This window comes from Balaenoptera acutorostrata, chromosome 8 (assembly GCF_949987535.1).
Source record: "Balaenoptera acutorostrata chromosome 8, mBalAcu1.1, whole genome shotgun sequence".
NCBI classification, from domain to species: domain Eukaryota; kingdom Metazoa; phylum Chordata; class Mammalia; order Artiodactyla; family Balaenopteridae; genus Balaenoptera; species Balaenoptera acutorostrata.
In genome coordinates this window covers 86,467,504-86,494,301 of record NC_080071.1, presented here as the reverse complement: position 1 = coordinate 86,494,301, position 26,798 = coordinate 86,467,504, and the positions used below count along the sequence as shown (strand labels likewise).

General features: G+C 45.9%; 1 protein-coding gene and 1 non-coding gene across 5 annotated transcripts in view; both read right to left on the bottom strand.

The window, feature by feature from the left end:
- Positions 1-26,066, bottom strand: part of ARMC9 (armadillo repeat containing 9) — a 155,966-nt gene extending 129,900 nt beyond the window's left edge. For 3 of the 4 annotated variants that reach the window (XM_057551075.1, XM_007184710.3, XM_007184712.3), the window contains exons 1-7: positions 25,905-26,065; positions 16,740-16,827; positions 15,028-15,153; positions 11,551-11,721; positions 9,791-9,946; positions 5,991-6,083; positions 2,051-2,075 (exon numbers count right to left, since the gene is read on the bottom strand). In XM_057551075.1, coding sequence (XP_057407058.1) covers positions 2,051-2,075; positions 5,991-6,083; positions 9,791-9,946; positions 11,551-11,721; positions 15,028-15,153; positions 16,740-16,790 — 622 coding nt within the window. In that variant the 5' untranslated portion in view covers positions 16,791-16,827; positions 25,905-26,065. Of the gene's footprint in view, positions 1-2,050; positions 2,076-5,990; positions 6,084-9,790; positions 9,947-11,550; positions 11,722-15,027; positions 15,154-16,739; positions 16,828-25,904 lie in introns of all 4 variants that reach the window. The other variant, XM_057551074.1, reaches the window with a different exon arrangement.
- On the bottom strand, positions 10,411-10,518 carry LOC114238235 (U6 spliceosomal RNA). Its single transcript, XR_003623655.1, has one exon. It is a non-coding gene; the product is annotated as a U6 spliceosomal RNA (small nuclear RNA).
- Positions 26,067-26,798: the final 732 nt, after the last annotated feature.

The following is a 26,798-nucleotide window of genomic DNA, read 5'->3' as shown; positions in this document are numbered from 1 at the left end:
GAGCCACAGTTGCTGAGCCTGTGCATCTGGAGCCTGTGCTCCGCAACAAGAGGCCACGATAGTGAGAGGCCCGCGCACCGCGATGAAGAGTGGCCCCCACTTGCCGCAAATAGAGAAAGCCCTCGCACAGAAACGAAGACCCAACACAGCCATAAATAAATAAAGAAATAAAATTAAAAAAAAAATATGACTGCAGGGTCTTTGACAGTTCCTCCCCATCAAGAGGTGGAATGTTTAAGTCTCCTTCCTTTGAATGTGGGCTGGCTTTAGGAATTTGCTTCTAATGAATAGAACACACCAGAAACAACACTGAGTTACTTCAGAGACTGGGTTAGAAAAGGTGACACAGCTTCCATCCAGCCCCCTCTGGGGACATTCACCCTGGGTGGGAACCCGGCCACCAGACGGTGAGGAAGCCCAGGCCACACGAAGAGTGCACGTGGGCGTTCTAGCCCAGGGCCTCTGCTGACAGCTCGGCCGACAGCCAGCATCAGCCACCAGACCTGTGCACGTGGAAGCCTTGGAGACGGCTCCACCCAGCTCCGTCTACACCCGGGAGACACCCCGAGGGAGAACTGACTGAGCCCACAACTCCCGGACCACGCAAGATGATAGCAATAAGAATAATAAATGGACATTGTTGTTTTATGCCACTGAGTCTGAGGCGGTTTGCTGGGCAGCAAGAGGAAGAGAAGTAGTGAGAGGCAAAGGAGCATTTCTGGGGGTTGCAGGTCAAGCCCCGAGTGCCTGGCCCAACTGAGGAGCTCCAGCTGTGCTGAACGGGAGACAACCAGCCTGGACCCGCCCTGGCCAAGGCCCGGAGCTGCACTAACCCAGTAGGCAGCAGGCCTGGGGAGCCGCAGAGACCCCGGGTACGCGTCCTCCGCGTAACCATGCTGGGGGCAACGCCACCTCCGGGAGCTCGAGGCTGCAGCCTGTGACCCTCGGAGCGGTCCCCACTGCTCCTCTGTGTTCAGGCCTGGACCGAGGGCATGAGTCCTGCGACCTGCCACTCCTCCACGCAGGTCCCTCTGAGTTCCAGGAGGGGAGGCCCAGCTGCAGAACCAGCGGTGCAATTAGAACCGCTGGGCTGGAGGCCCGCGAGGCCACCGAGGGCGAGAACAAACACCCAAGCGCTTCCCACCTGAAGCTACTGAAGCACGCGTGGGAATCAAGTCTGCAGCCCTGCTCATCATTCAGTTCCCTGGAACACCAAGAGCTAAATAATTTACTAATGCTTCTTTTCTTTAGAAAACTTTAACTCTCTAAAAGGAAACAGAAAAACAATGGCAGGAAGTTTTGCAGTCCTCTCTAACATGACTGCTGTGAAAAGGGCAAATGTGTTATTTCACGTAGTAAAACTCCACCTGCTGGGAATTGAGGATTATGCCCTCAGTACTTATCAAAGGCATGAAGCACATCATATAACCCTTTCCAACAGAATAATTTAAGCAGTTTTCATAATATTGTATCAAAGACAAAACTCTGGCAAAGAACCCCAACTGTGGCCACCAATTTCATGTTAACTAAAGTTTTTTCTCACTTCTCTGGAAAATGAACAGGTCTGGTAAAAATTACTAATCTTGGAAAACCATCATTTTATGCTAAAAGTGTAAGACTGGAATTCCTACTTTGAATGCAAAAAATGGAAATGCTTTGTAAGAATGAGAACTCCATATTGCTGCGGAGATAAGACCCTGTTAACGTAGTTTAAGGTAAAAGTGAAAGATACTGAAGTAACTCTTTCCCCACCCATGCTGTACTGCGTCTTCTAACTATGCTGCTGCACTTATGTCCCTCTGGCACTTGCTTGGATTCTCGTAGTTTCTTCGTGTCTTAGTTGTCTGACATACAAGACAAAGCTAACAATACCAGCCACCCTGAAAAGTGGCTCTCAAGGAACGCAGATAAAAAGGACTACAAAGCACTTCATAAACATTTAGATTTTTAAAGCCCTTGTTTGCCAAGTCCGTGGAATTCTCTCCATTTCACTACTTAAAACTCGAGTTGGCAAAGTTGTTATTTAAAATTTTTCATCTAGATGATTTACCTTTGTTGCTTTGTCCATTCTCCTTCTGGGATGAAAGAAGTTCAGGAAAACAGGCATTCAGGAGGCAGAACTCAGGGTATCTCACATTGCGTTGGCCAATCTGAGAAAGAGCCCCAGTGTGGTAAAAAAGAAATCTCAGGACAGGGAAGGGCGCTTCTTAATGTTGCTATAAATAACTAAGACAGTTACCGACTTCTCAATTCTTGGGTGACCGACTACTCAAAAATAAATCCTCCTCTATCCACCTCAAGAACCACTCTGTTGAGTCCAACAGCCCCCTAACTGGCCTCCTTCCCCCTTCAAAAACCTTCCCCACAGCTACCAAAACGTTTGACCAAAAATGCAAATCTGAATTCATACCCTTTAACGCTGTAACTTCAGTGCTAAAGCATTAGCCTAAGGAACCTGAGAATGGGATGAAAAGAGCATGGCGCGGTAACTACAACCACAGACTCTGGCACCAGACTGCCTCCTGCGTTTAAATCTCAGCTTCCACACATCTGGCTGCACGTCTGATGGCAAGGTATTTACCTGTTTTATTTGGGTTTTCTTAATTTAAAAAAATTTTTTTTTATTTATTTATTTATGGCTGCGTTGGGTCTTCGTTGCTGCACGCGGGCTTTCTGTAGTTGCGGCGAGCGGGGGATACTCTTGGTTGTGGTGCGCGGGCTTCTCATTACGGTGGCTTCTCTTGTTGCAGAGCTTGGGCTCTAGGTGTGCGGGCTTCAGTAGTTGTGGCATGTGGGCTTCAATAGTTGTGGCTCGCGGGCTCTAGAGCGCAGGTCAGTAATTGTGGCGCACGGGATTAGTTGCTCCGCGGCATGTGGGATCTTCCCGGACCAGGGCTCGAACCCGTGTCCCCTGCATTGGCAGACGGATTCTTAACCACTGCGCCACCAGGGAAGTCCCTGGGTTTTCTTAATTTTTCTGGTAACAGCTTTATTGAGATGTAATTCACATATTATATAATTCACCCATTCAAAGTGTACATTTCAATGGTTTTCAGTACATTCACTGAGTTGTGCAACCATCACTACAATCAGCTGTGGAACATTTTCATCCCCCAAAAAAGAAACCCTGTGCCCGTCAGCAGTCACCACCCTCCCCAGCCCTAGGCAACCACTGTCTACTCTCTCTGTAGATTGGCCTCCTCTGGCCCCTTCATACAAATGGAATCATACAATATGCAGCCTTTTGGGCCTGGCTTCTTTCATTTGGCATCATGCTTTCAAGATTCATCCATGTTGTAGCACAGATCAGTAATTCACTCACTCTTATTGCCACATAATATTCCGTTATATGGACAGACCACATTTGGTTTATCCATTCATCAGTCGATGGACATCTGGGTTGTTGGCACTTCTTAGCTATTTCAAATAATGCTGCTGTGAACGTTCATGTACAAGTTGCTGTGTAGACATATGTCTTCATTTCTCTTGAGTATACAGCTAGGAGTGGAACTGCTGGGACGTAGGTAATTTCTATGTTTAAACTTTGAGGAGACAACCTATTTTTGAAGAATATTTAATAACATGAGGAAATTCTCTCTTCATTTGATAAAAAATATTTAAAAAGACACATACATATATAGCTGTCTATCCTCGTTTATTGTAAACATTACATACTTTGGGGTGTATGTATGTACACAGATGCATTTCTGTGCTTTCCAAATTTTCTATAAGGAATATGATCAATTTTATAATCAGGAATAAAAAAAGAGTGTTTTGTTTGTTTGTTTGTTTAGAAATGTAAACATAACCATGTTATTCTTCTTCTTAAAATGGTTCAAAGGCTCCTCATTACTTACGGGACCTCATATGAACCTTCGTGCCCTGGGCCTGCCTAATCTCTGACTCTCTCTCTCAATCCTTTTGCTCCAGCAATACTGAATGCTTCATAGTTTCCCAAACATACAGGCTCAGCGCTTTTGCACGAGCTGTTCCTCTACCTGGAACTCCTGTCCCTCATTCTGTCTGCCTCACAGACTCCCATTTTACTGTTCAAAACTCCAACTTGCCTGAGACAACTATGTCTTGGCCTTTTCTTTGTGTCCCTAATTCCCAGCACAATATTCAACCTAATATATGCGTTGAACTGAACTCCAAATATTTCCACGTAACAAGGAAAAGAAAGGAATAATGTTTATAGTTACCTGCTAGACTTCAGTGTATTTGCTTCAAAGCATGTTGAACAGACTAAAAGGTAACAACTATTTGCAAACTATAATACTAACAGCTAACAGTCAGTAACACAAGCGTTTCCATGTGTTGGGCTGTTTTAAGCAAGTTTTTCATGTATTAACTCAATCCTCATATTATTCCAATGAAATGGGTGCTATTATTAATATAACTAATATGATTTGCTATGTAAAAAATTTCTTTTAGAATCTTTACATAATTCCCATTACCTTTTTAAGGAGAAACGCTTTTTAAAAGTGTATTAAAGTAATCATAAACCAAGTTGGAAAAGTCCTAATTTCACTGAAAACTGTCCTTTTATATGGAACTCTAAGAGTGAAAAGAATTGGGTATGCAAACATAATGGTATGTGCGCAGAGGGTAGTACTGGAACAAAACCTTAAAGGATATAAAAGCAGAGAGGAGAGCTGTACTCAGCCCGACGGTGGGTGGTCTCAAGGCGAGGCTGAGGAGTTGAGTACAGGCCACAGGGAGCCACTGGAGGCTTAGGAAGCTGAAGCAGGAGAAACGTGTCATGAAATCCCAGGGATTTCAATTCAAAGAGTTCAGTTAGGAAAAGAGAGTCCAGTGCTTTGGAGTTAGAACGGAAGCAGAAGGTATTATGCAGCACAGTGGCCTAAATGTTTTATTAAATTAAACAAAACAAACACCAACTTTACAATTCAAAATGCTATATTCTTGTTATGAAATAACTTTTGATACATTCTTGTTCAGAAAAAAAGGAGATGAACGTCCTTAGAGACCCACAAGCTTTGGGAAATCAGCCTCCCACGGGCGGGGCGATCTGTGACATTCTTCCCCGGACAAGCTCCATTTACACCTGCTGCCTGGTCCTCTGTCCAGTCAGGGTTCCCTTTTCACTCTCAAAAGTGTCCCTATTTAAATTGGATCGTGGTGATGGCTGCACAACTCTATCCATTTGCTAAAAATCATTAAATAATGCACTTACCATGGGTAAATTTCATAGTGTGTAAATTATACCTCAGTAAAGTTGTTTTTTATTTATTTATTTTTTACATATTTATTTATTTATTTGGCTGTGCCGGGTCTTAGCTGTGGCGCTCGGGATTTTTAGTGGCGGCATGTGGGATCTAGTTCCCTGACCAGGGATCGATCCCGGGCCCCCTGCATTGGGAGCACGGAGTCTTAACCACTGGACCACCAAGGAAGTCCCAATAAAGTTGTTTTTTAAAAGTCCTAATTTGAGTGACAAGTTATATATGACTTGTCCATACGCCACAGCCTCAAGGCCTTAAAAGTGACTAGCTGATCCTCTGCGAAGGACAATTCTTCCGAAGAGTTATTTTTCAAGAAGGCAGACATTTTTTTTTCCTACTCAGACAGCTTCTCGGCACATGACATGAAAATAAGACCCTCGCCACGTCTCAGAGACCCAACGCCACAGAAGTCAATCCTTTACAGCAGCGGTCCCCAACCGTTCTGGCACCAGGGACGGTTTCGTGGAAGACAATTTTTCCATGGACGGTGAGGGCGATGGTTCGGGGGGTGATGCGAGCGATGGGGAGCAGCGATGAAACTTCGCTCGCTCGCCCGCCGCTCACCTCCTGCTGTGCGGCCCGGGTCCTAACAGGCCGCGGACAGGTTGGCACACGCTCCCATTAACGCTTAATTTGCTCTTAAGTATGAAAGCAGCACGACCACAGCTATCCTTATTTGAGGACATCTAGGCCAGTGAGCTGCTCTCACACCATAGTTGGCCTCCATATGCTTCAAAAGGATACATATAACGTTAAAAGCTTCGGCGTGTTACTGGCTTTAAAAATTAAAGCCAGAAACTTTTCCAACTTCAACTTTAATTCTGGAGTCCAAGGATCCTGAAGGAAAGGAAAAAAAAAAAAAACCAACAAGGAATAAAAAGAAAAGCACTAGATCATTAAATGCCAACAAACATTGCCAAGTTGTGGCCTTTAGGGTTAAATAACTCTGCCACAGTTACTGAAATCAGAAGCAAGATGTCTTGCCAGTGGTGTGATGCTGTAAAAAACAGGTTTTAGGACATTTCACCAATTCATTTATAGAAGATTCGAGAGCCCACAGCAGGAGGAAAGAAGAGAGTACTTTCACATACAGAGAAAAAATAACCCTGTACATGATTTGAATGTTTCATGTGATTTAAACACAAGCATGATAAGTAACCTTATTATGTTGAACACCAAAAATAATGCAGTACGGTTTAGGCATACGTGGCATTGGCAGGAATACACAATTATCGCTAAGTTACTGAGAGTCTCCAGAAGAAGGAGACTCATTTCCATAAACCTCATCCAGACAAGAAAAACAGAAAGAAGCTGTTATCTGCCTCAAATACTCCATCATGTCCAGCATTATGACATACATCTAGTTTGATTTGTTCCTTAAAAATAAATTATTTATCTCAAATAATGCTCATTGAGAAGGAAAAAATAATGACGCACATAGTAAAAGAATAAGTGTCACAAGCAACGATCTTTCTCAGGACAATTTTTCTGAGTCTTCAGACAAAAATATCCACCACCTAAACCAAGAAGTTCCACTAAAAAGAAGCTCTGTCACTAAAAATTCATGTCCACTTACCTCTGAGATCCTGCCCCATCTCCCCCAGATCTGCCCATCCTTCCCCATGTCTCCCTCCAGCTCTAATCCTCATCCACGCCTCCCACCCCACCCCATCAGTCTATCCAGTGCGTTGCCTGACCCTTTGAAAACAATACTGCCAGAAAAGGCTGATATTTTAAAAAGATTTTGTAATTCCCCGACACAGCATGATGAGTTCATTTCTAATGTGTCTGTTGTGGGTTGAATTGTGTCCCCTAAAAAGACATGTTGGGGCTTCCCTGGTGGCGCAGTGGTTGAGAATCTGCCTGCCAATACAGGGGACACGGGTTCGAGCCCTGGTCTGGGAAGATCCCACATGCCACGGAGCAACTGGGCCCGTGAGCCACAACTACTGAGCCTGCGCGTCTGGAGCCTGTGCTCCGCAACAAGAGAGGCCGCGATAGTGAGAGGCCCGCGCACCGCGATGAAGAGTGGCCCCCGCTCGCCGCAACTAGAGAAAGCCCTCACACAGAAACGAAGATCCAACACAGCCAAAAATAAATAAATAAATTAATTAATTAATTAAAAAAAAAAAAGACATGTTGAAGCCCTAATCTCCTCAGAATGTGAGGCCAGGGGAACGGGGGCATTGCAGGTGGAATTAGCTATTAGTGTAAGCTCTTAATCCAATATGACTGCTGTTGTCCTTATAAGAAGAAGGGAATTTAGACACAGACACAGAGAGAAGATGGCCACGTAAAGACAGAGCAGAGATCTGGAATTATGCAACCACAAGCCAATAGACACCTGAGGCTACCGGAAGCTGGAAAAGGCAAGGAAGGATCTTCACCTAGAAGCTTCGTAGAGAGCATGCCCCTGCCGATACCCTGATTTCGGACTTCTGGCCTCCTAACCTGTGAGACAATAGATTTCTGTTTTAAACCCCCCCGGTCTGTGGTCCTTTGTTACAGCAGCTGCAGGAAACTAATAGTGTGCTCCAGCTCAAGGCTCTCTGTGCTCAACCATACAGAAAAGAATCTCAGGAAAGGACTGCTAGATTGGCCAACATAAACCAAGATGTCTTAAAAAACAAAACAAAATAAAATATTTGGGTATCCCTAGACACACTACAGTGAAATTATACAATCTTAAAGGCCAGAGAAAAAAGACAGACCACGTACAAAGGAACAGCAATTAGACTGACAGCCAACTTCAAAATTGCAACAGTGGGAGCCAGGAGACGAAATAAAAATACCTCCATGTCCCAAAAGAAAATAACTGTCAGGACTTCCTGGCAGTCCAGTGGTTAAGACTCCGCACTCCCACTGCAAGGGGCACGGGTTCAATCCCTGGTCGGGGAATTAAGGTCCCACATGCCGCGTGGCCAAAAAAAAAAAAAAAGAAGAAAAGAAAAGAACTGTAAACCTAGTATTTTAACCCTATCTGAGAAAGCAGTTAAGATGTTTTCAGACAAACAAGAACTGAAAGAAGGGATCCTCAACTAAAGGAGATTTTAAAGGAACGTACTTAAGGTAGAGGAGAAAATGATCCCAGATGGAAGGTCCTCAGCGCAAGATGGAGTAGTAAGCAAAAAATACTGGCAGACCTAAAGGTAAATCTATACACATACTGACTGCATAAAATAATAAAAATTTCAAATTTGTGGGGTTAAAGTATATAACTAAAATATTTGATAATAATAGCACATAAGGTGGGAAGGAGATAAATGAGGTTAATGCATTCTAAGGTCCTTGTAAATGGTCAGGAAGAGAAGAAAGACATTAACTTTAGATTTTATTATGTACACTGAAGTATGTGTGATGACCACTGAAAGAATATATTTAGAGAGTAGCAAAAGGAAAAAAAATGGAATAAAATGACTCTCCATGAACACGGATGGTCTCTAAATTCCTGAACTCTGAAGAGGAACCTGACCTCTGCCTTGCAACGTCAGACCTGCCGCGGCCTCAGAGGGGCCCTTCCCTGACGCTGCCGGCTCCTCCTCACCTTGATCTGGGCTGTGGCCACACTGCCACGTCATAATTCTCATAAACAGAAGCCTTGACTGTGAGAAGTTTCACAACTTTCTAACCGTTTTACATTTTCAACCTTCTAGGAGAAGACGGTAAAACTAAATTTGGACTGACCAAAAAAAACAAGCACAGAATTCAACTGTGCTACTACTATACAACAATCCGGCTTTGATGAGATCAGTCAACTACCTGACCTTCAGTTTAGCAGCTACTATTCAGGAGTAATGAAATTTGTTTTACTGAAGTATAGCAGAAACTGAAATGTACTGAGCTTGGAAGAATTGCATCCATTGTTCAATGGCAGGGGAGTAAGCACCATACAAATTCTTGGAGACAGTGTGAGATCTTTAGAAAAAGTATCTAGTTATATCAAAATATTTGTCTCTAAATACTTTTCAATAAACCTCTCAGTGGGACATGTTAATTTTAGTAAGTCAACAAAAATTACCTTAATAGGTAAATCTTATTCATAAATATTATTCTAAAATGTCAACTAAAATGAAGTATAGCAATTAAAAGAGCTATAGGCAAATAGTCTGATGGTAATATAGTACACAATCAGGTAACCAAATATATACCAAGTAAGTGAGAATTTTAACACAAATCAAAATATACATGGCCAGTGATTGTGTAAAGTAGCCTAGTTTTTTTTCAGGCTACTAATTTTCATTGTAATTGAATAAGTTATCGTTTCAATACTGCAGAAGTATACACAGAATGATTTAAGAGGTTAGTATATTTTCAAATATTTTGTCAGTCTGGGTTAACAAGTCTTGGTGCAACAAAAAAAAAGCACATTTTATAGCACAAGAAAAGTTTGTTAAAGCAAATTACCTGTACATTCTTTTAAAATACAACATAACGTAAGCAAATTTTAGCCTTTTTACAGCATCATTCAGAAACCACCAGTGTATACAAGGTGAAACTGCCACGCTGCCCAGGATCTGAGACAAGATTCGGAGGCGGTCACTTACCTGGAAAAGCTCTTTAAATGAGGGGTGTACCACGGGATTGGGAACAAAAGGCAGGGCGTAGAAAGGGAGAAACTCCGTGGTCTGGCTCAGCGCTGCCCCTTTGGTCTCCAGGTAGGTCTTGAAATAAGAAATCCTTTCATCCAGTTCCTCTTTGTCCTACGAGGAAGGGAGGACGCTCGTTTGAGATCTCCTGCTTGAGGCCAGCTCGCCCGTTCACCTGTCCTCTCTCCGAGGCCCCTTCAGTTCCAGCCACGTCGCTGGCATCCTCCCCGTCCGGCCCAGCCTGCGTGCCGTCACCAGTCACCCTAACATCATCCCTATTTCGCCCCTTCGCGAAACTGTCAGGAATATCAGAGAACTAGATATATGATACACACAGTTCAAATGCTGCCTTTTCAATCTATCGCTACCATTTTCTCATATCCTTAAAATTCTTCATAAACATCATTCTTAATGGCAGGACAAAACCTCATCTTGTGGGTCTATCATAATTTACTTAACCAATTCCCCCATTATTAGATATGTACATTGTTTTCATAGTTCAGATATCAGAAATAACTATTTGTCTGCATTCCTGTGATTTCCTTACGAGAGGTTTTTAAGGGTGAACAGTTACTGTTTTTAACATGGAACGCTTCACGAATTTGCGTGTCATCCTTGCGCAGGGGCCATGCTAATCTTCTCTGTGTCGTTCCAATTTTTTTTTTTTTAGTATATGTGCTGCCGAAGAGAGCACTTAAAGGTGAATAGTTTTTTGAAACAGAAGTTTTCCATATCATTATTCCTTTCCTTTATTAGGCTAACTAAGAAGTGATCTTGCCTGCTTCACTGCTTCCAGGTGTAATCCCAGGCAAATCGGGTCCCCCCCCAGGGTTTCCATTTCCTCCTGGGCCTCAACGAGAAGGTCCACCCTGGCCTCACCTGTTACGTCCCTCACAGCCTCATACACAGGCCAATTCTTCTCATCAGTGCATCTCACTTCACCTACACCATGAAGCCCACCGGACTTAAAAAAGTTATTGATCTTTTTATCTTACAGAAAAATGGAAAAATTAGAAAATCAAAATAAATACAAAGAAAATGAAAAGTCTCCCACAAGGGCACCTACAGGAGTACTGTCTTAAGGAACAGCCTTCCAAGAATGGCTACCACTGAGCCTTCCTGTGGCCCCCTGACATTTAATAAGTTAACACAGGTCCTGGGGGCAGTAGCCAAGGCGTGGAGAAGCCACGAAACAAATGTGCGTGGTCCGATGTCAGCCTGGCCTGCTCGCCTCTGTCATCCCCTCCGTGCCCCAAGGTTCCCCCGCACAGCAGTTTGCGGCTGCTCCCCTCTCCCCTTCGCAGCCCCGGTCCCACACCGGCAGGAAAAGACGCAGAAGCTAAATTCAACTTAGCACTCAAATGAACTTTCACAGACGGGCATACCATTTTCCCACTGTTTAAGCTTAAATTTATCTTCTAATATATGGTCGAAAATGTGGTCTGAACATGTATTCTCTTAGACATACATGTCTTGAGGTATTCAGGAAAACGATGTAGCTTTCATTACAGAAGTGATTAACTTTCCGTGCAAATTAGAAGATAAACTGCTGGGAATGAGACAGAAAATCATTCATCAGGATGTAAGACACCTACTCCTTAAAGGCAATATGAAAAAATGGCCACAAAGCTAAATTACTCCTCATTTGCAAAACGTAACAGCTAACGTTCTCCTTTAACACACCATTTGGACCAACCCATGCCACAAGGTGAACCTACAGGTCTCCCTGTGGAGTGTTTCAGAAGATAGATGGCAAAATGGATGTGAAGGTAGAATTCCAACTTCTGGGCGAGGGAGTCGCCAGCCCGGATGGAACTGGGAATGTGCCCCTCCCACAAATCGAAGAACACCTTCTGGTCTCCACTGTCAAACGCAGCAAGGAGGTCCTTCTGTGGAGAAGACATCAGAGTGAAGCCTGGTCATAGGGATGCCCTTTCTCTCAACACCCCGAATCCTCACACCCTCCCGCTACCTTGGATACCCATATACTCCATTGTTTCAGTGTGAGCAAAATTAAGTCTCCTTCTCAGAGGTAAGGGATAGGAAAGTAGAGATCCAGAGGGCTTCAAACTGCCTAGGCTGAGACTCCTACAGACCGACCCTGGTTTTCCATGGCTCTGCAATATCAAATCTGAGCATTCTAAAGAACAGATACAACATTTAAGGTCTCTGAAATGGAAGGAATCAGGCATAGGCCAAAGATTGAGCCCAGAGACTCATAGGCAAATGAATACATTGAGGTCGCCCTTTGGACTTGCTGACCCACTGCACGCAACTGATGAGAACAGGCCAGACCCAGAGCCCAGCCAGACCTCAGTGGACAACCTCATACCTATGGAAAGTTGCTGCCACCACAACTGCCAAGTCCCTGAGCGCCTGGGAGCTCAGCCACACGGAACAGTCGATCCCAGGCCTGGGAGGTGGGTGCTGTCACGTGCCGGCTGCTGCTAGAAGCATGTCTGGCAGAGAGGGCAGTGTGGGAAGCAACCACAGAGCCCAACACACCCAGGTAGTGACTGCCTGGGCCCTCCCGTTCCAGGAACAAGGAAGCCTGGGCTGGAGATGGAGGAGGGCGCACAGGCCCGGCACCAACCCGACCTCGGAGCTGTGCCAGTCTGACTATGTGGGGCAGAGACAGCTTCCTGACTCGCCATGCAATAGCTGAAACAGAGAATTCTGGAGAAAGGTGGTGGCAGTTCCCATGTCACCTGTCTCACAGGAAAAATGATAACTGATCCAGCACAAATACCTGATGCATAATTTTGCAGATTTAGGTATAAGGCAGAATCAAAAGAACTTCCTGTGACTCATTTTGTTTTCCTTTTTATATCAAATGCCCAAGATCCTCAGACCTACATTTTGTGCTCAACTGCAAAAGCTTTTCTTGGAGTGCATTTTCTGTAGAATCACCAGTTCCCCAACCCATCACCACCATTATTTACCACCATTATTTGGTCATTGTTCCTTTATACTTTTTTTAATGGTTTTACATTTTTTCTGTAAAATTGTCTTTTTTTTAAGGTTACATATTCTATTTGTTTATAATCAAACTTTTTAGCATTATGAAATAGAAATGTACAGAGAACGATGTTACACTGTTTGGTCATCCTTAAGTCAAAGACATTCACTGATAAGGAATCTTCCACTGTGAATCTCACAAAAATGGTCTCTACGTCACGTGACCGAGAACAACTGTCTCTGAATAGTACCTTAGTCTGGAAGGGATTGGCATACATTTGAAAGAAACTCAGGATTTTTCAAAATAAGCCCTACAATGAAATTCTACCTCTTCAAAACTGGCCTCTTTCTGTTTCTCAGCCCTGGAAACAGTGAAGGACAGCTTGGTCAGCAACTGCAGGCAGGGCGGGTCCCAAAATAAAGCACAAGCAGCTAAGCACCGCCACCTCTGGAGGAAACTGGGGAAACCTGGCCAGAGGATCCCCTTTTCTTGTCACTGACTGATGCAAAGGTGAGGGGGAGCCTCCCAAGGGTGCGCTGCTGGGGCCCGGCCCCGCCCCAGGCTCACCTCTGCTGAGCTCTGAGCGAACCCTGTGAGCCACTCTGGGGAGGACTGTCCTGCGAGAGGTCCAGTGACCGTGTGAATGAGGCGACCGCAGATTCTCGCGGGTATTTTAAAGCTTGGAGTCAAGGTACTTTCTTAACGTGGCTTGGCAAAGGAAGTCTACGTGTCAAATGGCCCATCTACACTTTACTCTAAACTCTACATTTGTAGACCTGGGACTACAGACCTTTGTTGTGCCATTATACTCCCAAGTTATGAGTCATATTCTGTGCCTGGAAATGGTCCCTGCGTTTAAAATAGTATCTACACATAAAGCAATCCAGTGTTACAACGCATAGGGTCACAAAATATTAACTTCTCAAATATAAACCATGATCACAGCCAGCATTACGAAGATCAGAAAATGTACACACCACCAGTAATCACCTATAAACACACACACACACACACACACACACACACACAATTCTTACAGAACTGTGCTTAGGGAAACTCTCCCTTTGTTGAGTGCCAACTTAACAAATGTCCCTAAGTCACTGCTCCAGGTATTTTTGTTTGGGAAATCTGTAATGGCAGGACACAGCTGTTTATTGAATGAGCAGAAAAGACACGCTTCTCACAATCAGAAAGTTTCAAGGTCTTTCAAGTTAAGTACAGCCTCTGTTTCCATGTCTAATAATGACAAGATTCTTGTTTCATGTTCTGAAAAGTTTGCTCCAGGGTTGGGAAGTGTCATCAGGCTGCCCGATGCATCACTGACAGAAGAGCCTGTGTCTGAAGTGGTGGCAGCTCAGCATGCAGGTGCGTGAGGACTGGAGGGGCACTCGGTCGGGGGCGCAGCCCCCCTTGAGCTCCCCAAGCCATTGTGACGGTGCCCCCGCTCAACGGTACCCCGTGCCAGGCCACTGGGGAGTCGGGCTGCGGCCTGACTTCCAGCTACTCAGTGGGACTCTCAAACAGAGTCTCATATTTTTCTTAGAAGTATGTATATTGAAACAAATAAATTTATTAAAATAATAAAATCATGCAAAGCTGAAATACACTGCCTCAGGAAATGGTATGTTCTCTTGTCACTGGATGTATTCATGGTGAATCAATCACTTACCTAGAATGTTACAAATGGGATGGAGCATCAAATAATGGTTGAAATGAGGACTTTTAAGATCCTGTCTAACACTGAGAGCTGAGGACCATGTCATATCTGCCCTTTGCAGCCCCCTGCAACAGGCTCACAGCTGCCCAGGCCTTCCTTTGAAAGGACGCTGCCTTGCATATGGCTCTTGCTCCCTGCCCCCTCCGACCTCCCCAGACTAGAAGGCAAGCACCATGAGGGCAGAGATTTTGTTTTGTTTTGTTCACTGCTGTGTCTCCAGTACCTGGAATTAATAACCTAAAACTCCTCAGAATGGGGACCACATTTGTCTTAGTTTCTAAGCATTGCGTGGTTTCTTCTTGCCAAGAAATGTATGTGAAAGATCTTATGTTGCCACTCATTTCCTAGGATACAGAGATTTGAAAATGACGTTACTCATTTATCCATAAACATCTGCACGGTCTAACAGTCACTGTGCCCAGGTCCCCAGAAATATTCCAGCATTCTCTAATGGCAGCATATCTTACAAATTTGGAGCATCTTGATTATCTACAGAAATCAAAAAAAGTAAAATGTTACCTGGATTATCGATGATTTGGAGTCCCTTAAAGAGCCACATGCTGATTTAGGTAACGGTTTTCCTTTTGTTTTGCATTCTTTTGAAAATGTTTTCAAGGTGTCTTCAAATTCGGCAAAATCTAAATACTATTTAAAAAAGCGTATAAATGTATATATATTTCTCTGTTTTAACATCAACAAAGTAACCATCTTTGATGTAATTGTACCAGCTCAATATTATCACAAAATTTATAATGGGGTTAATGAACTGTCATCTTTGGGAGAAGTAATTTGGGATCCAGCTTAGAATTTACTTATTGATATACACACTAAAAAACTAGAAAGACAGTATCACAGAAAACATTTATTTACAGAAAATAAATTTGTTTTTAGAAGGAAAATGTGAGCTGCATTATAATTTATTTTTTATTTTTTAATTTTGGTCCCGTCGCACAGCTTGCGGGATCTTAGTTCCCCGACCAGGGATCGAACCCATGCCCTCGGCAGTGAAAGTGCGGAGTCTTAACCACTGGGCCACCAGGGAATTCCCTTATTATAATTATTAATAGAAAATAAGATGATATGTGCAGCAGCCTGAAAAAGGCAAAAGTGATCAAAGGACCTGACGGCTTTGGGTCTAGTAGGTCTCTGGGAATTTGTTACTTGAAACATTAGAGGTAATGCCTGCCCCTAAGAACAAAAGGTAAGTCATTAAAAGATGGGCCATGTCATCAGCCACCTTCAAGCACTAATGATCCCCGCCCCACCCCGCCTTGAAACGCCCCTCTGCCTTGTGTTAGTGACATGCACTACTTCTACTGCTGCTCTCCACACTTCTCTGCCCTTCCTTAACAGTTTGTGTCAGTCGTAACTTTCTGTTTCCACCTCCTCTAACTGTGGCTATTTCTCCAGACCCTATCCACAATCCTCTGCTGTGACAGCTTTGAAAATTTATTCATGATCACACCAAATTCCAAAGCTGCATTCCCAGGGTGGATGCCGTATCCTTGCTCCACGGCCATGTCTCTCAACGCCTAATGGGCAGTTTAACCACACAGTAAAACAGCAGCAACCATTTCTTTAGCACCAACTCTATGCCAGCCCCTGCTAAAGGCAGTAGAGAATACCAAAAAGCATAAGGTGTGGATCCTATCCTTCAAAAGCTTTCAGTGTAGGACACCTAAATGTCCATTAATAGGCAACAAGTTAAACAGATGATGATGCAGCCACTCAGTGAAATACTCTACAGCATTCAGAAGTATGAGGCAGATCACAGGAAGATGTTCATACTGTACTACTGTTGATAGGTGAAAGGCAAGCTGCAGAACAACGTGTGTGGTATCATCACATTTTGTAAAACAAACTATAGTCATGTGAATATATTTTGAATACCCATAGAAAAAAAGTCTGGAAAGGTAATATACTAAGCCATTAACAGTGGTCACTGCAGGAGGGAAATTCACTGTTTATACATTTATACTGTTTGAATCTGTTACCATGAGCATGTGCTGCCTTTATAACTTCCTTTGAAGAATTCTAAAAAGCAGCTTTACATTTCAGTTTAGTTATAAAAACAAAACGTAAATACATGGAAAATTATAAAAAGGAAAACAGGTAACTGTAATGTAATGACAGAAACATTACAAGGCATTACAGAATTTGCTGCATTGTACAATACAAGCTTTACAAGTTTTCAAGATCTTTTTCTGTGACCTGTGTTTTGTAAAACATACCTCGTTCACTAGTCCAAGTAATTCTGATTCATCAGCCAGAATGTCCCCCATATTGAACCGTTACTGTTAATTCTCACCGCAAAAATCTCTGCAAGGCAAAAACATAAGACAAAGGCTATCATTTCAACTATCTGTAAAATAACAAAAAGATAGCTGGAGTGGGCAGAATAATGGCCCCCATGTCCTAATCCCCAGAACCTGTGAAAATATTAGGTTGCATAGAAGGGGTGGATTAAGGCTACAGATGGAATTAAGGTTGCTGATCAGCTGACCTTAAAATAGGGAGAGTAGCCTGGATTATCTGGTGGACCCAACATAATCACAGGGGTCCTCATCAGGGAAAGAGGGAAGCAGGAAGGCTAGCATCAGAGTGATGCAGTGGGAGACAGACTCAACCCGCCGTTGCTGGCCTTGAAGATGGAGGAAGGGCCAGGAGCCAAGGAATGCAGGCGGCTTCTAGAACCTGGGAAAGGCAATAAACTGATTCTCCTCTGGAGCATCCAGAGGGGAACAAGCCCTGCCAACACCCTGAGTTTAGTCCAGTGAGACCCATTTCAGCCTTCTGACCTCCAGAACTGTAAGACAATAAATCTGTGTCGTTTTAAGCCGCTAAATTTATGGTAATTTATTACAGTAGCACTAGGAAATACAGTGGCTAAAGTCAAAAGTAATTCTCTCTTCTATGACAACTACTTAAAATGAATGTGATCAAGGACTGGAGGGTGGTATAAATGAGACAGTCAAGGATTGCTGGTGAGAGTGCGTAAGATTATTTTTCTTATTTAGAGTTTTCTAACGTGCTATCATGTGGTATGTGTAATTCAAACAGTCAAGAGCACGAAGTGTATTTAGAACAAAATAGAGTTTAATGATAAAGTCAATTCATTTACTTTAAGAAAGGATACGCACTAGAATTAGTCTGATGGAAAAAACACAGAGTCACTAATCCCTCGCTCTGCTTCCAAGTAAAAAACATTAAACCCAGAAACAGAGTCACAGATGTAGAAAACAAACTTATGGTTACCAGGAGGGAAAGTGGGGGGAGGGATAAATTGGAAGATTGGGATTGACATATACACAATACTATATATAAAATAGATAACTAATAAGGATCTACTGAATAGCACAGGGAACTCTACTCAATACTCTGTAATGACTTATATGGGAAAAGAATCTAAAAAAAGAGTGGATACATGCATATGTATAACTGCTTCACTTTGCTGTACACCTGAAACTAACACAACACTGTAAATCAACTATTCTCCAATAAAAAAATACAAAATAAAAAGTTTCTAAAAAATGCAAAAAAAAAAAAATTAAACAGTCACAAAAAGATATCAGGTACTATTTAGAAGAAATCTTTACTGTCACACAAAGTCCATAATCATTCAGCCTTACGCTACCAGAAGAGGAGGTGGTGTGCCTTTACACAACTGTTAACACAAGGTTCACACACCAGAGAATTTATTAGGTCAGTTTTTTAAAAATGAAGTGCAAGAATGCCCAACATCTTTTATATTTTCAAAACACTTAAATAAATAAAATGTTGTGAACTTTTTTAAAGTAATTCTTTCTTCTCTTCCTGCCACCCCTCCCCAAGGTGTACCCAAAGCAGCCATTCCCTGGACCCCACTCCCAGTCTCCTCCCCCGGGCTGCTTGCCCATAACCTCAGAGGAATTACAAAGCCTGGGCTCTAATGTTAACTCTGCCATTCACTGGCACCTGATCTGGGGCAAATGACTGGAACCTGTTTCTATCTGTAAAATAAAATGGAGAATTTATCAGATCTCTTCTAGTTCTAAGAATGCATGATTGGGGACTTCCCTGGGGGTCCAGTGGTTAAGACTCCACGCTCCCAACGCAGGGCGGCCCAGGTTCAATCCCTGGTCAGGGAACTAGATCCCACGTGCATGCTGCAACCAAGAGACTAAAAGTTCACATGCCACAACTAAGGAGCCCTTGAGCCGCAACTAAGAGCCAGTGCAACCAAATAAATAAATAAGTATTAAAAAAAAAAAAAAGAATGCATGATTCTGTAACCTTACATTTTTCTGCCCATAACAGTGCATTCAATTTGAAATATTTGAACACAAGTCCAGAAGACGAAATTTAGAAATCTCCCCCTTTTCATTCTCTCTGTCTCCCCGTCACTGTCTTGTGACTTCGTCTCTCCCAAGGTCCCTCCTCACCACCTCCCATCACCTCCCTCTCCACCTCACTCCAATGTCTAAGCTACAACAAGTGATCTTTCCCCTCCTGTTTTCGACCCTCCCGTGGTTCCACCTCCAGATGAAGGCCAGACTCCTTCGGCCCAACTCTCATCTCAAAGCCTACACCACTTGGCCTCCAACACTCTTCCTTTTGTTCTATAGGCTTGAGCCACGTGGGCCACCATGCACTTCTAGTGCACACCTGCGGGACGCGCCCTGCACATGCCTGCCCTCCCTGAGGGCTCTGCTTTCACTGCCCCGTCTGCCTCGTGGCCCCTCCTCCAGGCATCCACGTCTCACTCAGATCTCTGCTTCAGAGTCACCCCCTCAGAGCCTTGCCCTGACCACCCTCCCTAAGGAGCCAGCCCCCTGGTCACTTCCTACCCTTTCTCCTGCTTTACCTTTCTCAGCAGCACTAAGCACCCCCTGACAGGAACATCCTTCCATTAACATATCAGCTCACTGTCGTTCCCACCCTGGGGTACAGATTCCACGAGGAAGACACGCGCTCACTTGGCATCCCCAGTGCCTGGACCAGTGCCTGGCACACTGTGGGTGCTCAAAATTACTTACTGAGTGAATGGAAAGAATTTCAGGTATGAAGAAAATAAGGCAAGGAAGGAGACAGAGCGTGGAGGAGAGGGGTCTGGGCACATTTTAGAAAGGGTGGTCAGGGGACTTCCCTGGTGGTCCAGTGGTAAAGAATCTGCCTAACAATGCAGGGGAGATGGGTTCGATCCCTGGTCAGGGAAGATCCCACATGCCGCAGAGCAACTAAACCTGTGCGCCACAACTGCCGAGCCTGCGCTCTAGAGCCAGCGAGCCACAACTACTGAGCCCAGACACTGCAACTACTGAAGCCCGCGCGCCTAGAGCCCGTGCTCTGCAACAAGAGAAGCCACCGCAATGAGAAGCCCGCGCACCGCAACGAGGAGTAGCTCCCGCTCGCCACAACTAGAGAAAGCCCGCGCACAGCAACACATGCAGCAGTGAAGACCCAATGCAGCCAAAATATAAAAAGAAAAAAAAAGAAAGGGTGGTCAGAGAAGGCCTCCCTGGGAACAGGAGTGGTGAGCAGAGATGTGAGAGAGCAGGCACTTCCCAGACCCGGGCAGAGGGATTTGCAAGTGCTAAGGCTTCGGGTGCTGGGGTAGGGGTGCCGCTAGGGCAGAAGAGCAGGCAGACCATGGAGGCAACGAGGTGCCAGGGCCCAGACCAGTAGGACTCGTGTAGGTGACTGGCCGGGCCGTTAGCCGGGCACAACGGGAGGCCGGGAGGGGGCTGACCCGACCTGGCTCACGTCTGGTAAGGAGCGCCATGTCTGCCGGGCCCCATGAGAGGAAACGGGTGATAAGGGGAGATCGGACGAGCGACAGGAACCGTGTGAAGTGTCCTGGTTCCAGGTGTAAAGGCAGAGGTGGCCGGCTGCTGAGGGGCTGGATGTGGCGCGTGAGGGGACAAGGTGAAGGGCGACACCTGGGGCCTGAGCAGTTGGGTGAAGAGTAAGCCACTCACCGATCTGGGGAAACTGGGGAGGGATGGTCTGAGAGCTAAATCAAGAGTTCTGCTCCGGGGGCTTCCCAGGTGGCGCAGTGGTTGAGAATCTGCCTGCTAATGCAGGGGACACGGGTTCGAGCCCTGGCCTGGGAAGATCCCACATGCCGCAGAGCGGCTGGGCCCGTGAGCCACAACTGCTGAGCCTGCGCGTCTGGAGCCTGTGCTCCGCAACGAGAGAGGCCGCGACGGTGAGAGGCCCGCGCATCGCGATGAAGAGTGGCCCCCGCTTGCCACAACTGGAGAAAGCCCTCGCACAGAAACGAAGACCCAACACAGCCAAAATCAATCAATCAATCAATCAATCAAACATACGCATCTGATTCAAGATCCTCAATTAAAAAAAAAAAAAAAAAAAAAAGAGTTCTGCTCCGGCCCTAAATCTGAGATGCAGAGCGGACATTCAAGTGGGGGCGCTGAGAAGGCTGATGGAGTGAAGGGAGCAGCGCGGTTTGGGGAGGAGCGTTTGGAAGTCGTCCGCACAAAGACGGCGGCTCGGCAGATGGGCACGGTGACTGACGTGACCCCCACGCCGGGGAGAAAGCGCAGCTGGAGAGGAGCACAGGCCCAGGCTGAGCCCCGGGGCCCTCGGTACTGTGCGGTCAGCGAGAGGGCAGACTAAGCAAGAACAGAGACTTGCTGGGAGACACGACCAGGACACCGTGACACTCTGGAAGCCCAGTGAAGGTGCTTCCCACGTCGACTGCGCCTGTGTGGCTAAGGGAGATGAGGACAGGTGAACTAATCCCTGGATTTGGCAAAATGGAGTTTGATTGTGACCTTGAGAGAGCAGTGAGGACATGTGCCTGACTGGAAAGGGTTAAAGAGAGAAAGGGAAGTAAGGAGGGAGAGACAAAAAGGAGAGGAGAGATGGCATGGCGGCTGGAAAGAGATGGGAGGTTTTTTTTAAGAAGGAAGATGTTGTAAGCAGCGTGTCTGTACGTTGATAGGAGTGACCCAGTTAGAAAAGGAAAAATGGATGAGGCAGGAGAGAGAGGAGATGGTTAAGGAAGCAATGTCCTTGATGCGGCCAGTGTCCAATGAGGGCCGGGCCTCACACAGGGATGGGGACAGGACATCTCCTGACACAGAGGGATGGCAGAGGATATGGGTAGTGACCAAAGAAATGGACAGATTTAGTGATGAGAAGCAAAACAAGAAACAAGGTCATCAGCTGAGAGCAAGAAGCAAGTTGGTAGTTTGAAGAGAAGGGAAGGTGGGAACCAAATCAACTATGGAAACACGGCAGGATTTCCAGTATTGAGAGTCTGCTTAAGATACATGGACTCTAAATAGACATTTCTCCAAAGAAGACATACAGATGGCCAAGAAGCACATGAAAAGCTGCCCAACATCACTAATTATTAGAGAAATGCAAATCAAAACTACAATGAGGTATCACCTCACACCAGTTAGAATGGGCATCACCAGAAAATCTACAAACAACAAAAGCTGGAGAGGGTGTGGAGAAAAGGGAACCCTCTTGCACTGTTGGTGGGAATGTAAATTGATACAGCCACTATGGAGAACAGTATGGAGGTTCTTTAAAAAACTAAAAATAGAATTACCATATGACCAAGCAATCCCACTACTGGGCATATACCCAGAGAAAACCATAATTCAAAAAGACACATGCACCCCAATGTTCATTGCAGCACTATTTACAATAGCCAGGTCATGGAAGCCACCTAAATGCCCATCGACAGACGAATGGATAAAGAAGTTGTGGTACATATATACAATGGAACATTACTCAGCCATAAAAAAGAACGAAATTGAGTCATTTGTTGAGATGTGGATGGATCTAGAGACTGTCATACAGAGTGAAGTAAGTCAGAAAGAGAAAAACAAATATCGTATATTAACGCATGTATGTGGAACCTAGAAAAATGGTACAGATGAACCAGTTTGCAGGGCAGAAGTTGAGACACAGATGTAGAGAACAAACGTATGGACACCAAGGGGGGATAACCGCGGTGGGGTGGGGATGGTGGTGTGCTGAATTGGGCGATTGGGATTGACATGTATACACTGATGTGTATAAAATTGATGACTAATAGGAACCTGCAGTATAAACAAACAAACAAACAACAACAACAAAAAAAGATACGTGGACTTGAGGGACTTCCTTGGTGGTCCAGTAGTTAAGAATCTGCCTTCCAATGCAGGGGACATGGGTTCAATCCCTGGTCAGGGAACTAAGATCCCACATGCTGTGGGGCAGGGGCCCCCAACCCCTGGGCCACAGACCGGTACCAGTCCGTGTCCTGTTAGGAATCGGGCTGCACAGCAGGAGGTGAGCAGCAGGTGAGCGGCAGGCAAGTGAGCGAAGCTTCATCTGCTGTTTCCCATCGCTGGCATTACCGCCTGAACCATCCCCCACCCCATCCATGGAAAAACTGTCTTCCACAAACCCGGTCCCTGGTGCCAAAAAGGTTGCGGACCTGCCGTGGGACAACTAAGCCCGCGCTCTGCAACTACTGAGCCTGCGCACTCTGGAGCCCGCACGCCACAAAGAGAGCACGCGTGCGCCGCAACTACTGAGCTCGTGCACTCTGGAGCCCGCATGCCACAACTAGAGAGCGCGTGCGCCGCAACTACTGAGCCGGCGCACTCTGGAGCCTGCGCGCCACAACGAAGGACCCCCCCCCCCCATGCCGCAACAAAGATCCTGTGTGCCGCAACTAAGACCCGACACAGCCAAATAGATAGATAAATAATATTAAAAAAAAAAAAGATACATGGACTTGAATCCCAAACAGAACCAGTCTGCACCATTTTGCACTTTTCTCCAGCCACTTTCAGCTGTCTGAGTTAGGTTAACAGGGTGAGGCTTTTGCAGGAGAGGGGAAAGAGAAAACAAGCATAACAGCGATGGAACATTGAAGTTAAGCTACGTTAAAGATGGGGGGAGGGAAGGTGCATAAGGGGGTTGTAAGGCAGTGAAAAAGTAATGGGGTCAAAGACCTACTTCAGGGCTTCCCTGGTGGCGCAGTGGTTGAGAATCTGCCTGCTAATGCAGGGGGACGCGGGTTCGGGCCCTGGTCTGGGAGGATCCCACGTGTCGCGGAGCAACTAAGCCCGTGCGCCACAATTACTGAGCCTGCGCGTCTGGAGCCTGTGCTCCGCAGTGAGGGAGGCCGTGATAGTGAGAGGCCCGCGCGCCGTGATGAAGGGTGGCCCCCGCTCGCCGCAAATGGAGAAAGCCCTCGCACAGAAACGAAGACCCAACACAGCAAAAATAAATAAATAAATAAATTTAAAAAAAAAAAAAAAAAAAAAAAAGACCTACTTCAGAGGCACATCAAAGCGAGCTTGAAAGATAGAAGGTGGTGCTCAGAGAGTGGGATGAGTACTTCAAATCAAGATTTTGAAGGTGGTGCAGTAATAAAAAGCTCATGACAGCAGAAGTGGGCAAATGAGGATGGAGGAAAAAGATGCCTATAAGTAAGGAGGACAAAGAAACTTGTGCAGCCAGGATTCTGAAACCCCTCAAAATGAAGCAGAGGAGGTGGAGACGTAGACGGTGAGCCAGGCACTGCAGTCTTCAAGGGAAACAACTGTGGTAAAGCCCACGGCATGGACTTCAAAGGTGGGGGGGTAGCGGGTGACGGGGAAGTAGCAATGAGGAGTAAGCAGGACACTCTGCCTGCCAGTTACACAAGGTGTGAGGAGAAAGACAGCTACTGTCTGAGGACCACCCACCTCTCCAGCCTTCTTCTGGACCAACCACCACCCCCTGTCCCTGTCCCTGTGCCGGCTCCATTCTTACTTCCCCATGTGAGGCCCCAGTAATACTGAACTCCCGGCCATTCCCCCTTACAAAATGCTCTTTCATGATTCTAAGCCCTTGGATGTACTCTTCTTCACCTCGTGGGCAAACTTGACACATCATACTCAGTCAGGGCTTGACCTCCTTCACAAAGTCTTCCAGGAACCCCTCTCCTTCCTTCCCCATCAAGGCAATTCTCTCTCCTCTGGGGTACCTCTATATCCTACATTTACTTCTACTGTTATACTTATTACCCTATTTAAAAAGGCAGGCAGCTGTATTTAAAGTTTGTATCTCTAGAACCTAGCAGAGTGCCTGGTAGGCACCCAAGACATGTGATAAATAAATGAAGCCCAAGCAGAGGGAAAAGCATTTTGAAGGCCCTGGAACAAGAAAACTTTGTTGTTTTGAGAACTCAAGCTCCTTCCTACCTCAGGGCCTTTGCACATATTGTTCTCTCTGCCTGCAACACTCTTCCCCTCTCTTTCTTCACCTGGCTAAGCCCTGTGCTTATAAACATCACTTCACCAGAGAAGTTCTTCATGACCATCTTTTGAATAAGATTCTGCTATGATCATCTGTCAGTGAATGTGAGCCATCGTTGGGTATTCTATTACTCTGACATTCTTAAAAATTACAGAATTTTCTGTACACTTTTATATCATAATAAGTTCACTTATTGAGGGCTTATGGTATGCCATGCAAAATGCTTCGCATTTAATTTTCACAATAAACCTGAACGATGAATATGATTTATATTCTCCTTTTACAGATGAGGCAGCTGAGGCTCAGGGAGGTTAAGGTGCTCCCAGTAACTCAACTAGTAAGTAACAAAGTGGGAATTTAAATCCAGACTGATATTAACCACTACACAGTATTACCCCAAAGTTTGGACCACCTCAATCAGAATCACCTGGGATGCTTGTGAAAATGAAAATTCCTAGCATCACTCTGATCTTACTGAACACAATGCCCAGAAATTGTTTTAAACAATCTCTCCCGATGACTTTTATGCACGTTCAAGTTTGAGAACCACGGCTTTACTTTATGCAAAAACTAGAGAAAACTTCTTCAGTCACTCTTGAGGGTTGCAGTGGCAGCTTCTGATTTCCATATAATAGGGATTTAGGGCCTACGAGCTGGTTGAATAAGGGGAAGACTACGCGATTTGTCTGGAAGACGAATTTGAATAGGAAGCATCCTGTTTTTGCTTAGACTGGATGAAGTCTGGACTCAACCTGGGTGCTTGGGGAGAGCGGTTAGCTGATGGAGATAACGGAAGGAATGGATCTAAAAGCCCCAGGCCACCCTCTCGTGCCGCCACTCCCCAGCTGGACGACATGGAGCCCCCTTCAAGCGTGGCTCACTGAAGCAAAGATCAGGGACTACTTGTGGGAAGCAGCTGGGCCTGTCCTCGGGATATCCAGGCAGCCGCCTCGGGCCCACAAAGTCCAGGACAGCAGTCGAAAAGCGGGGTCATCCGGCAGCGGCTGCTGAGTTGGCGCGTCGGAGTTTTCCTCTGGGGAGAGGGCTCAGCAGAGCCTCGGCCCTCTGGCCCATCACCACTCCTCCCCGCCCTGGGACAGCGGGCTGGGGGGTGGCCCGGCCGCGTCGGGGGACGAGCTTACCTGCTGCTCTGACGCGGGCACACGCTCCTTTCCTGCCCGGCCGCCCCTTGTCCAGCCGTCGCCCCGGCAACCGCCGCCGCCTGCCTGGCACCACGTGGAGCAGCGCAGCCAATCACCGGACGCGACCTGCGCGGAGCATCCTGGGACAAACGGCGGAGCCTAGGGGGCTAAGCCCCGGGGCTTCCAGGCGGCGGAAGTGAAGTCGGGGCTCGCAGTTCAGAGTCCGCTGCGGGTTGCACGATGCAGGTCCGCGTCACCCGTCCTCCTCTCCACAACTTCCCATTGGTTAATTTCCACAAATACTGCGCCTGGCGTTGTGCCTGGCTCTGGGGATGAGCCCGACCAGGCTGGAAACAAAACCATCAAGAGATTACAGTGTGGTGTGCGCGGAAAAAGATAGGCGTCGTTATTCCCATTTTACAGGAGCGACCCAGGGTCAATTCAGAACCAAAAATGTAGCCGAAGATCTGCCTTAATGCTCCAGGCACCAGGGTTCCACCCCACTGTAGCAGTTTCCAGGGATTTTAGAGAAACTTTCTTTCCCGCACGTGAAATGTGGTTTTTAAAAGTAAAACAGGAGCACAAATCTCTCCTTGCACGTGGTGCTTTTGACCTGAAGTTCAGCAGCACTGAAAGAGCACCTGCGAGTCGCCCAACTCTGGGCTGGAGGCTGCGGAGTTGGCTAGAGATGGAGAAAATCTCTCCCCACCCGGCATCGAGGACCAGATCTCCATGTTTCCATCTCCATGCTTCCAAGAAGGTGGAGACCACCAAGGCCAGAGACAGGGAAGAGGGCATGGAGAAGGTAGATATGCTTGCCTTTGAAGAAGCCCTAAAATGGCCTGTGACCATCTCCCCAGGCCCCAGGCCTGCCAGTGCTCTTTTGAGATCTGA